The sequence below is a fragment of the Alosa alosa genome, chromosome 8 (genome assembly GCF_017589495.1).
Source record: "Alosa alosa isolate M-15738 ecotype Scorff River chromosome 8, AALO_Geno_1.1, whole genome shotgun sequence".
Taxonomy (NCBI): Eukaryota; Metazoa; Chordata; class Actinopteri; order Clupeiformes; family Clupeidae; genus Alosa; species Alosa alosa.
Window position 1 is genome coordinate 2408433 of NC_063196.1, and position 12782 is coordinate 2421214.

General features: G+C 48.5%; 1 protein-coding gene across 1 annotated transcript in view; it reads right to left on the bottom strand.

The window, feature by feature from the left end:
- Positions 1–12782, bottom strand: part of mdn1 (midasin AAA ATPase 1) — a 40788-nt gene that overhangs the window by 19031 nt on the left and 8975 nt on the right. Inside the window, exons 22-52 of the mRNA XM_048249844.1 lie at positions 12603–12710; positions 12356–12507; positions 11852–12030; positions 11534–11742; positions 11301–11447; positions 11057–11198; positions 10819–10953; positions 10398–10536; positions 9742–9999; positions 9400–9538; positions 9098–9227; positions 8626–8886; positions 7926–8123; positions 7455–7663; positions 7073–7195; positions 6536–6733; positions 6318–6425; positions 5642–5830; positions 5432–5521; positions 5076–5339; positions 4580–4844; positions 4297–4456; positions 3906–4022; positions 3389–3597; positions 3077–3225; positions 2307–2506; positions 1550–1773; positions 1179–1292; positions 957–1086; positions 759–865; positions 247–380 (exon numbers count right to left, since the gene is read on the bottom strand). Of these exons, the coding sequence (XP_048105801.1) occupies positions 247–380; positions 759–865; positions 957–1086; positions 1179–1292; positions 1550–1773; positions 2307–2506; positions 3077–3225; positions 3389–3597; positions 3906–4022; positions 4297–4456; positions 4580–4844; positions 5076–5339; positions 5432–5521; positions 5642–5830; positions 6318–6425; positions 6536–6733; positions 7073–7195; positions 7455–7663; positions 7926–8123; positions 8626–8886; positions 9098–9227; positions 9400–9538; positions 9742–9999; positions 10398–10536; positions 10819–10953; positions 11057–11198; positions 11301–11447; positions 11534–11742; positions 11852–12030; positions 12356–12507; positions 12603–12710 (5187 nt within the window). The remainder of the gene's footprint in view (positions 1–246; positions 381–758; positions 866–956; positions 1087–1178; positions 1293–1549; positions 1774–2306; positions 2507–3076; positions 3226–3388; positions 3598–3905; positions 4023–4296; positions 4457–4579; positions 4845–5075; positions 5340–5431; positions 5522–5641; positions 5831–6317; positions 6426–6535; positions 6734–7072; positions 7196–7454; positions 7664–7925; positions 8124–8625; positions 8887–9097; positions 9228–9399; positions 9539–9741; positions 10000–10397; positions 10537–10818; positions 10954–11056; positions 11199–11300; positions 11448–11533; positions 11743–11851; positions 12031–12355; positions 12508–12602; positions 12711–12782) is intronic.

The following is a 12782-nucleotide window of genomic DNA, read 5'->3' on the forward strand; positions in this document are numbered from 1 at the left end:
AGACGTGAGTCTGGACAAAGCGGAGGAGTGGACAACGCCCTTGCAATAGAGAATGATGTGGTCTATGCAGTTTGCTTTTGCTCTGAAAGCCTAAATAACTCCAGCTGATTTATGTATGTGATACACATGATATATGTGTGTGTGTGTGTGTGTGTGTGTGTGTGTGTGTGTGTGTGTGTGTGTGTTGTGTGCGTGCATGTGTGTGTGTGGGAGTGTGTGCTATTCTAAGCAGCTTGAAACACAAACCTCAAACATGAGGTGATCAGAGATGTATGGCTGGCCGGTCTGGAGGGCCTGCAGCACAAAGGAGTCCCACAGGTCAAAGAAGGAGCGCAGGTGGACCAGCACGGGGTGGGGCAGGTGGCTGATGTCCATGGTGCCTGCAGTAGATGATCACATTACCATCATTAACATCTTTTTTTTTTTTTAAAGTATATTTTTTGGGCTTTTTATGCCTTTATGAATCGAACCCGTGTCACCGGTGTACAGTGCAGCCAGTTGCGCCACGGCAGGGGCCATCATTAACATCTTTAACAGCAGCATTGATGGCCTAACACATAACTAATAATCACTCACTGAAAACAGCTGGACTCAATGGTCCCTAGAGGAGGTCAGTCTCAGAGCACTGTTGTGTGGACATAAACATACCTTTGGAGTAGGCTGTGGCCAGTCTCAGAGCACTGTTGTGTGGACATAAACATACCTTTGGAGTAGGCTGTGGCCAGTCTCAGAGCACTGTTGTGTGGACATAAACATACCTTTGGAGTAGGCTGTGGCCAGTCTCAGAGCACTGTTGTGTGGAGATGAGTTTCCTGCCATGGCTCCGATGGCGGCCCTCTCCTCTCTGTCCATCAGTAGGATTATCCTGAGGTCACACAGACCAAATACTCAAGATCTGCTTTTCCATGTTAACAGTTTGGGTCCAGCACAGCAGAGCAGAGGCACATGGTCCATACCTGTTTGCTACAGCATTCAGAGCATCCATGAACTCCATGTATCTTTCCTCATCCTCAAAATTACATGTGTTGGCCAGGATGTCCAGGTACTGTTTGTTCCAACGCATATCCACCATGATCCTGTGGTCATCTGCGGAGGAGACACAGATCACAGGTCAAACATGTCCTCATTAGACCTCCAGATGACGCCTGGTGTGTGGGAGTGTGTGTGGGCGTCCATACCTGTGCTGTGTGGCTGCAGCAGCTCTGTGAGGCTCTTGCCCTTGACGGCAAGCTTACTGCTGAACACAGCTTTCAGGGCTCGGTTCCCCGCCTCCAACTGCAGCAACACCGCATCTGAGCAGAGAGAATCCATATGAATGCCCACCAACGCTGGATTAGATGCAGCAGCCGGGGTTACTAACCAAACACCAGTTTATTAACACACTAAACCAAGCCCTGGGAAGTGCTGAATCTCAGTGAAGTGAAGAAGACCTTGTGAAGTGTTGAATTCCAAATGTATCAACAAAATAAAATCAAGATGCTATACATATAATACAAAGATTCTTCAAGTGTGAGAAGTGTGCAGAACACTGCTAGACTGAAAAGCTTACCTGGTGCATGTTTGAAGCTCTTGGTGAGGTGTGAGAGCCAGGTGGTTCGGAGGATCCAATCGCTGTGGGAGGCTCTCTCCGTCAGGATCCGAACTGCCGTGGACAACAGATGTATGGCGTCCACAGCACCCACGTCGGCAACACTGCCTGTGAAGACTTGACCCTCATGCAGCACTCCAATCTGCATTGCTCTCTGGAGGTCAGGCAGGCTGAGTGGTCGACTCCTGAACAAGGGCCACACTTTTGGTCATTTAAGTCATACTACCTGAACAAAGTATGGTTGAGCTCCACATCCATAGTTAAAACCATTGAGCAACCACTCTGACTTTACAGAACTCTCACAAAATGGTAGAGATGCAGCAAAACCACCCTCTGACATCCATGAATATCACCATACACTTATATCGTCTTAAAGGAACAAAACTTTTTTCTCTTAATCTAGCAACCCACTCACAAATATAAAGAAACAGTGAAAAAAAAGCTGCATTCTGTTGCTCTAGACCAGAGGTCTCCAACCTTTTTTCCTCAGAGAGCTACTTTGACAAAATGGACATAGCCGAGAGCTTTTATATTAGTAGTAACATGCCATGTATTGACATAGCTCAACTCCACCCAAATCCGCCGAATAAGATTTGTATGCTTTTTTTTTTATCCTGTCAACTCATGTACCTTCTGTCTTTGTAGACTGTGAATTTTCTTTTGGAGAGCTACTTAGAAACAGGTGGGGAGCTAGACTGCAGTAGAGTGTGTTTCTCACCTCTTGCCCTGCAGGCTGAGGGAGTTGAGGCAGAAGGACAGGACCTGTCCGTCCCTCAGCACGTTGGAGAAGCACGAGTCCTCGGTGGAGAAGAGCGCTGTGGGCACCCTGTCCGGCCAGACTCCAGCACACAGCAGCCCGTTCCCCCAGTCCTCCGTGTCCAGCACTGACAGCTGCCGCTCGATCACCTCCTGAGCCAGCTGGAGAAGGACAGCCAGGAAGGGCAGGGTTAGCTCGCTTATATACACGTTATGCCAGGGGACAGATCCAGACTACTGTGCTAAGGCATTAATTTGGCCATTGGAGAGTTATCAGACATCAAGTGAAAAAAATATATAATGTCCGCAACACTGTTTTTGACTCCCATATATTTAATGTACAAAAGGCACCAGGGGCCGCATAACTATTGTGCCTTTTGTACATTAAATATATGGGAATCAAAAGCAGTGTTGCGGACATTATATATTTTTTCACTTGAGTAGGTTTTTTTTTTGTCCTGCACCTGCCAGAAGGTGGGATGTGCACACAATAACTTTTTGTTGAGAGTTATCAGACATTCCATACTTTCTTCAGTTTTCATATGCACAGAATAAAGAAAAATCACAAAGAGTTTGTGCCCACCAACATCTTGCCTCTTCCCTCTTATGCAGAAGATATGTGGTACAGTGAAGCATCAGTGGTTTCGTTCTGTTGCTTTCTGAGGTTATACTATCCAACACTAACTTGCTCAGTGCTGATGTCTATAGAGGTTGTGTGTTGTGGTGTGGTACCTTCTGGCTAGCAGTGGTGCGCTGGCTGAGGGAGTAGGCCTCTCCGCAGGCCTGGAGCAGAGCGCTGGGCAGGTCCACTCCTCGCTGCAGCTGGCTAGACAGCAGGGTGGCGGCGTGGAACAGAGACGAGACTGAGGACGCTGGTGAGTCTGGGACAGAAACCGTTCAACATCAACATCAACACATCTTCAGACTGAAGAAACCATTCAACATCAACACATCTTCAGACTGAAGACAGTCACAATCCATACCCGACCAGATCCCAAAGGATCACAGGAGAGATCTGAATTAGTGCCGGAGCTCAGAGCTTACCCCAGATAGTGGCTTTGATCTCGGCGTGGATGGACATGAGCAGGTCACACACACAGTCTCCGATGACCCCTGTGGTGTTCAGGAGGGTCTTCAGGTCCATGGTATCCCAGCACAGTGCCTCATGCTCGCCGGGGATGTAGATCTCAACTCCCCGGTTCCTCATCGCTCTGGAGATCTCCCCATGAATGGGATCCATCGCCAGAAACAACCTGAGTGAGACACATTAAAACACATAAGAATGTTGCATTCACTTTTTTATTAGCACTATTGAGAATCATGGTGCCCTTTCTCTACAGTGCAGGTAGTACTCTTGATATATTTTAAGGAAGTAGTGGCATCTACATGGTCAGTCAGTTCTTATTTCTTCACATTTGGATATGCATAAAACGAGACAGAGAACAATATTAAAAAGCATTAAAAAGACTCTTAGGCTTGCTGTTAGTTACAAAGAATGAAATCTGTGCCCTCTGACAAATGGCGTTCATGATGCCCTGAACCCAACAGCACACAGCTGTACCTGAAGTTGGGGTGTGGAGAGATGCTGGGGGTGGTGCCGTCTATAACTCCTCTCTCATTAATGGTCAGGGAGCCACCCGGCTCCAGCAGTGCGTTCAGACGGTCCAGCACTGACGCACTACACAACAACACAACAATACACATTACATTATTAATGACCACTTCCAAGCCGATATCCACTCTTCCCATTAATGATTTTCCCAATTTTTAACATAAGCACTAAGGATAGAAGATTCTAGCATTTATTTAAGGCACAGAGGGTAAACAACATCAGTCACAATGAAGTATTGTCAGAGTTATTTCCCAACATCTAGGAGACTCTGTTCAGGCTGTTGCGCCTGAAATGGGAGCCCCATGCCTGCCGTTAGCAGAGGGCTCGTCCGGCTCCTGACCTGCAGAAGTTGACGTTGTCCATCAGCAGCCAGTCCCCAGCCTGCAGGGCCTGCACCAGCATGCCGTCCAGCCACTCGAAGCCCCCGTGACTCCAACCGTCCTGCATCTGCGCCAGGCGCTCCTTCAGCAGAGTGAAGTCCATCTGCAGCTTGGACATGTCTGCATCACAGCACAGGACAGCACAGCAAAGTCACCAACCATCAGCACCACACGCTCAACTACAATCACCATCTATTTGTGTTTCATGCTTCTTCAGGTTAAGGGGGTACTTTGTTAACCTACCTATGAAGACCTTAAGTTTGGTGTTGAGCTTCTGCAACAGGACAATGATGACCTCCAGTTTGTTAAGCGCCTCAAAGCTGACCGTTCCTTCTGTGCGGTCAAGCCCCTCCTCCTTTAGCCAGCATCGGAAAGCTCCCCACGTGCTCAGGAGGAATTCAGTGTCCTGCACTGCTCCGTCCAGTGACATCAACCCCCGCCGTATCACCATGGCAACCACATAGTCCACACTCTCCAGGACCTGTTGCCAGGGTCGGATGATGTCCACCTGTGCAGGTAGAAGACAGGTTCATAAAATCTCATGGAACACACTATGTGTATAATATTTATGTGTAATATATAAACATAATGTTTCACACACACACACACACACACACACACACACACACACACATTATATATGTATTACTATTACTTCACATTATGTCCATTATGTTTATGTACTGAATATGGAAGGAAACAGAGACCCTATCTTTGACCCGGTCATGCGGTGACTGACCTGTTCAAAGCCTCCCAGCAGCTCGGTGGTGTCCATAGCGCTGTTCATGGCCATGACGCGCAGCCTATGTCCAGTCAGCAGGGCCAGGAGCTGCACCAGGCTGGTCTTGCCGCTGGTCGTGGGGCCCACCAGGATGGCCATCCAGCTGCGCTCCACACATTTCATGAGGGACTCCAGGGGCCGCAGGGCGTGGTGCGTGATGGACAGGGGAGGGTCCAGGGCCACAGGGGCTCCCCCGCTGCGCGTGAGCACAGAAAAGCCCACCTGAGGGAGGAGATGGACAGGTCAGCTGCATTGCTCTCCAGGAGACTTCAGACATAGAGGAGGTGTGAAAGGCGGCGAGGTGACTAACAGACCTGGAGATTGAGCGGCGTTATGTGAAACTGTCGTGAGCCAGTGTAGGGCTCAAACTCTGCACCAAACACCTTTCTGAACGTAGCCAGCACCTGGACACAACATTCAACACACACCTTAGCACATTCCACACAGAGCACAACACAGACTCCGCATATAGCTGGACACAAACATGGCCAGATGTGGTGCATCATGCTGTGTGAGGTGGTCACCTGGGCCTTGTCTGCCTCAGTCCTCATCCGGTCAGCGTAGACCAAGCCCACGTGCTGCCCAGGGTTAAAGAAGCCCGGTGACTGGTCAGCCTGCATTAGCTGACACCAGCGGAAGATGTCACGCACGTTGAACTCCCACGGTCCGCCCCTCTGACCCCACCTTCTCTCCACAGTGACCTCTTGCACCAGCTGAAAGGGGCAGCAAAGGGGGGACAACAGATTCCATGAGGTCTCCATGATTATTCATCAGGCTAACACACGATGGTGGAAAAGATTAGGAGAAGCACAGAAGGAGAACACATAGAGACTGAAAAGACAGACTGTCGTTTTCTAACACATTGCAGGGCACGGGTACCGATCGCTAAAACTACCTCTCCAGACCTTCTGCGCTCATCCTGGACTGGTGTTAACTACAAAAAATGTCTCATAACGGGGTTATGAGGACTGCAACACAACCTATGCTTTTGAGGCTGGTGTGTCCAGGCAGTGCGGTCAGTATTGGTAAGCTTATTTTAGTGCCATAGTGGCAGTGGGCACAATGCGATTTGACAGCTCTGGGTTCATGCCAACTTCAGGCCTGGTTACCTAACACATAGAGAACCAATCAAATGGAAAAAAAAGTATTTCAGCAGAGCTCTCTCCATTGAATATGGCAGGAAAGGACATCTCCACTTACCCGGTTGCTGAACTGAACCATTTTAGAGATTATTTGTTTATCGATCCCTGGGAAGATGGAACTCCCAATAAATTCCATGTCTTCACTGCTTTGCTGATCCACGTATACCTGCAGAGGAAAAGCACATTCGAAATAAACAACATAATTACATATGCTGTATGTATAACATGAGTATCATCCCATTGACCGTTCGGAGTACCACTGGTCGTGCTGCCCACCTGGGTGAACCTGTTGAGGAAGGACTTTGGGAGGCCCTTGCGCCCTCCGCCCTGCGTGAAGGGATTCTGGCAGGCGAAGATCTTGGTCTTCTCGTGCTGCACCTGGAACCTCATGCCCAGCTCGGGGATGTTGATTTCCGCTCGGTGGTCGAAGCAGGCATTCAGTCCCTCGAGCACCGACTGGGAGGCCAGATTCAGCTGCACAGGTCACAGATCACACAGTCAAGAGATGCTAACAGTCTTCATAAGAACACAGAGGACCCAATCAGAGCTTAGAAGGCTCTTTACTAGATCTGCAGGAACAAGTTCAGGGCTTTGGAACTTTTTTAACCATTCGCCTTAATTTGTCACAATAACTGTCAGTTTTAAATATGGTAATAGATTCTTCCCTTAGTTCGATAAAAGTGAAACTCACAACCTAAAGCTTAAAAACAACATATTTTTCTTTCAAATTAGAACATAGACAAAATATGACCATGGTGTAGAGCCACTCAAATGATTATGTGCCATAACAGCAGTGGAGCAACATGTCCAAACCTCATCTAGGACAATCCAGTGGCCAGCCTTCAGAGCTGCCAGCAGAGGGCCATCTCTCCATGCAAACTCTCCCCCTTTGCCTCCTTCCACAGGCAGATCTGTCCCAAACAAGTCAGTCACATCCTGCAAGAGACAAGAAGATCCCCCATTAGAACACCCATCACAAAGGCCCATCAGAACATGTATTAAGCAAGTTGACAGTCAACAAAGTCTATTCATTTTAAGCTACTACAACCAGCATTTAATTCAATCCAATTCAAAAGAGGCACATCGGAGAATCAGGGAATGTTGTCAATGAATGACTGACTGCGTCACACTTAGACAGAAAAACAATGTAGTAGTATGACTTTTTAGAGTGTGTCCTGGGGGATCTGAGACGTACTGTTTGCTCAGACAAGTTGATCCGGATGAGGCGGTTCCCTGAGGCTTTGGCCAGCGCTGCCACCAGGCTGGTCTTGCCCACGCCAGGGGAGCCCTCCAGCAGGATGGGCCTCTGCAGCTTCAGCGCCCGCAGGAGTCTCTGGGCGTTCATGGCCGTGGTGCCCGCCGCCAGCGTGTAGTCGGTCAGATTCCTGCTCTCACTCTCCGGACCTGACAAGCAAGGGTTTGGTTTTAACAGGGTGCATTTATAACCAAATGTAAATACACACAATAAGTCATCTTAGGTCTCAAAGATGAAGAAATCTGAAGCCTGCTGGTGGCAAAATATAAGAGTGACTGTTTCAGCTGAACATGTGTATTTAAATGAAAGTTATTTTTCCTTCATTTTGTTAACTGCCTTCTTTTTTGCATTGAAATGTGAACATAGATGCTTAAAACATGTCTTTAATCGGTCGTGGCACTGCGGCCGCACCAATAGGGATGTAAAAAGGCTCGATGCCAAAGAAGTCCTCTCCCCAGGTGGGCTCTCGGCGGAGGCTGGTGTCGTAGATCCTGAGGGTCTCCTGCATCTCAGCATCCAGCGTAGTCTCTCTGCTCAGTCTCTGCTTCAGGAAGCCCATGCAGGCCTGCCGCGTTGCCAGGCAACTCTCCGCAGCTGACACAGTGGTACCTGTCACGAGCAGAACAGTAGCCAAACAATGACGTTTGAGTTGGTACCATCTTTCCCCTGCACAACAGGAAAACCTCATCATCTCAAAACCTCAGCCTCATATTGACATACAGGCTTAATATCAAATATTAATACTGCTGACTTCGTTATATGACAGACCCTGAAATATCTCACGACAGAGACCGAGTTTAATCAAATGAGCATCTCTATTCCAGTCAATGTAAATATTCATATTTGACCTGTACGAACATCTTTCGCAGTCCAAAGAATACCAGTAATATCACAGTATGTCAGAATTTCTCATTTCTGCATGGATAGTAGGTTCTGAGATAATTCTAAACGTAACCTGAGGAGAGCACAATACTGTTTGGGGTAGCATTACTCAAAAATGTTTTCAAGTAAAGCCACTCCAATATCTGGCATATAACCCAAGGTTGCTTCACAAAGTGATAAATTACAAATTCAAACATAGGGGCCTGATTTGATCTTTCCCTTCACCCACCTGAGCCAATTCCATCCACATAGACCAGGCAGGCAGCATGGATGAACGCTGTGACCGTGTTGAGACGAAGGTCCCACTCCACCTCCTCCTCCTCCTCATCGTCCCCCATGGTCATGAAGCCGTCTGCGTCACGCTCACACACCTGGTTCAGGAAGTTGACCCAGGACAGGATGTCCCGCACACTCAAGATGCAGCGTCGCCCAAAGTCCTGATTGGTCAGCCAGTCGATGAAGTCTAACATGAGCTCAGCAATGTCTTTCCCTGTATGCACAGAAGAATAACAAACTCTGATTGACAGGCATGTTATGGCTTTCAGCCCACTGTACATGTAGAACACTGCAAATAGATCCAGTGAAAATGTACCGCATGGTGTTACTCTGACATTAAGCATTTACTTGTTTTCTTACTCCAATGATCTAACAAAACCATCGAAATAAGCTGCAATACATGTAACAAAAGAGGCGTCCCTTACCTTGATGGTCATGTTCATCCAGAGACAGGCCAGAGCGTAGATTGTGCTGGATTATCTGCACGAGGTCTGCACGACTGTTAGACTGGGGGCACCAGATCTCTGTGAACCTGTTCCTCAAAGCAGGAGAGAGCTAAGGGGCACAAAGAGAACACAGGGCAGGCGTGTCAAACAGGACTCAACACTAAAGGTCATTTATGACCTGATACACTGGTCAACAACTGGAAAGCAATATGGACACAAAGGTATATTTACACTGCAATGTGGTGAAAACTGCACCGAGTGTCCATTTGCTCAGAACTCACCTCTTTCTTCCCAAAATCTCCTCCAGGGTTCATGGTGGCCACCAGACGGAAGCGGGGCCCTGCGGTGATCAGCTCGACGTCGTCATCGTCACCACTGCCCTTCTCCGCCAGCACCAGCACCTTCTCCGTCTCCAACACACTGGGGACGCACACACACACACACAACAACACAAAGAGTCAGCTCTTCTCCGTCTCCAACACACTGGGGACGCACACACACAACACAAGGTCAGTTCAGCGTCTACGCATGGTCCAGTGTGGGAACAGGAGCGGTTTGCCGTATGGCCTGCGTGTGTTGCCGATGGGACTGGACATGAGTGCAGTGTGTCAGTGGCTGCCCACCTGTTGAGTCGTTCCAGGACGGAGTCGTCAGCGAGGGAGATCTCATCCATGAGGAACACGCCCTCCTCCCTCATGGCCCTGACCAGAGGTCCATCGTGCCACTCAAACAGACGGCCGTCCTCGTGTCCCCCTGCGTGGCGGACCGGACGGAGCCCACCCAGGAAGTCGGACGTCTCCATGTGTAAGTGGCAGTTCACAGAGAAAAACCTCTGGCTGGCCAGAGCAGCAAACAGCTGGCAGATTGTGGTCTTTCCACAGCTGGAAGGGAAAAGCAGTGAAATGAAATGATGGGGCTGACTGCGGACTCATAACACCCCCTGACATCTCATCTGTATAATTATATGTATCTTCACATGCACATTTGCTCTGCTTTTGACAATGATTTAAATGATGGGAGCTACGTTACTATACCTCCCTTCCTGATTTTAGAAGATTTACAATTACAAACAAGCAGTCATTAAAGTATCCCTGTTCCTCCATTTCACTGAACCAAGCCATGCCAATCCAGTAGTTAAGTCGTTTAAACAGAAACAAACACTGCAGAGTAAACGGTCACATGTAAGGGGTCACTTTGTGGTTCACTGGACTCTTCAAAACACAACTACAGTACATTAGATGCCTTTACCGATTACAGTGTTAAGAAAGGTCAGTCTTACCCCGTGTCTCCCACCAGCAAAACAGACTCGCGAAACCGCAGCGCTCGACCCACGAGCACCGCCAGCCTTCTCATGCCCTGAGTCCAGACCACGTGGCCAAACTCCTCAGGAACTCCTGCTATGCTGTCGATTAACGGACCTGCGTAGGACAACAAGGGCCGGTGCTTAGAACAGGCTCATCACCCGTCAAGGTAGTTATTTAGGCACAGCAGGCATTAACAACATTCACTTACTTCACACTCAATACTTGCTACTGCACAGTGAAAACAAGGCCAATGGTGGCGACACACACGCACACGCACGCACGCACACACACATGCGCACACATGCACACACGCACGCGCACTGTCCATTCACTACTTTGACAATATACCCCAGAGCATTTCATACAGGCAGCATAGCTTGTAAAATGTGCACTCACTGAACTGGGTGATGACTGGCCCATGTGAGAACAGGACGTCTGGATTCACTTTCCTCTTAAAATGCTTTTCTAGAATGTTCTGAATGGTCTGTGCTTCCTCTGGCTTTCGGACTCGTCCGGATAACAGCATGAATCCTGAGAAAAAACAAACAAACAAAACTCAGATGAGACTCAGGCATACCGTGCAGTGTGACAATGAGTGTGTGTGTGAATATTTAGGCTTTACAGTTCTCCATACCATCATCAGCTAGGAGCTGCTGCCAGTCTCGGGAGGCCTCAGTCTGCTCTTCAAGCCGGTATCGCTCGGCCCATCGAAACAGGTCCCTCAGAGTGATGAAACCATGCTTCCCCGCAAACACACTGGAGCCCCTGCGGAACGACTAGATACACACACACACACACACACAAACTCAGTTACCGTCAAACACCTCAATGAAGCAGTGGAGACAAAAACAGCGAGTTGAAGTTGCCGTTGGCCGAACCTGGAGCTCTTGCATGACGTTGACCAGCTTGGTGCAGTAGGACGGGGGGAGGCTACACCTCCTGTGCAGGATGGTCTCCAACTCAGCACTTGGCAGCTCGTCAAAATGGAGCTCAACAAAGCGATTCCTAAAGGCCCTCGACAGCATCTGAAATTGGCATAGAACTGAATGAGTCAACCTGATTTTCTTGAGTCCACATATTCCGAAGGAAATCACGTCTTATGTTCCAATACCTTGCGGCCGCCGTAGAGCCCGGGAGGATTCTGAGTGGCAAACAGCATGAACCTGGGATGAGCTTTTACTACTTCTTGTGTCTCGGCCACAAAGAGCTCCCTGTTGTCATCCAGCAAACGATTGAGAGCCTCCAAAACATCAGTGGGGGCCAGATTCAGCTCGTCCAGAATGATCCAGTAGCCCTTCCGCATGGCATCAATCAGAACACCTACAGTCCAGAGGAACATAAAACAAATGAGCTTGAAGATTGAAACAGACACCACCATTTGAAAAGGTTATTCTCCATAATGAAAGTGTGGGGGGTGGAGAGGCCTTACCCTCTCTGAAGATGAGCTTGCCACCGTTGTCTGAGGAGTAGCAGCCCAGGTACTCCTGGATGTCCGTGTGCTCGTGGTTGTTGATCCTCACACACTGGTTCCCTGTGGCAGCTGCCAGCCACTTGATGAGACTCGTCTTTCCCACAGAGGTCTCCCCCTGGATCAGCACCGGATGGGATCTAAGAGAGAGATTAACATATATATCTATATATGAATATCAGAATAATGAATATACACAATAAGGCATAATATGAAGATCATAAAAAGACAGTATTTTTAATTGAGGAGACATATTTCAATCAAATATTCATATCCAATTAGAATCCAATAACCATTAAAACACCAAGCTGTTTTATATCTGGCTCTTTAGTCTTCACACACGCAGTTAAGGTTATTTAAGCCTGAAGATCCTCAAATAATCAGTCAGCAGCTGAGAGATGAGGGAATAAGCAGCGTCATGGGAGAAACACTAGTGAGTGAGGGAGGACGCCGGACAGTTCCTACCCAGCAGACACCACTCGGGCCAAGTCGCGCAGGTTGAGCTTGACCGCTGGAGTGTGGATGTAGTAAGGGTCCACTGCCGGCTCCATCTCCCCCTGAGCCAACCAGTAGTCCTCTATGGACACACAGCGGCGGTCTTTGGGCTCTGGGATTGGCTGGAGGGGAAAACACACAAATCAAACAATTATTTCCAAAATTTCGCCAGACAGAATTCTCTTTGCCTTTGCTGCAGTTGAATGAGTGTAAATACCTGTTTCAAACACTTCACATTTCCCCCGAGGATATGCTGACACACCAGTTTCTGCACCAGTGGATGGGAGCAGCGGTCCAACTGTGTCAGGAAACTCAAACAGAAGCCCTGGGGGACACGAGAGGGAACACATAAGACAGAGCCAATCTCCTGCTCGCCATCCTACACTCACTCCAACAT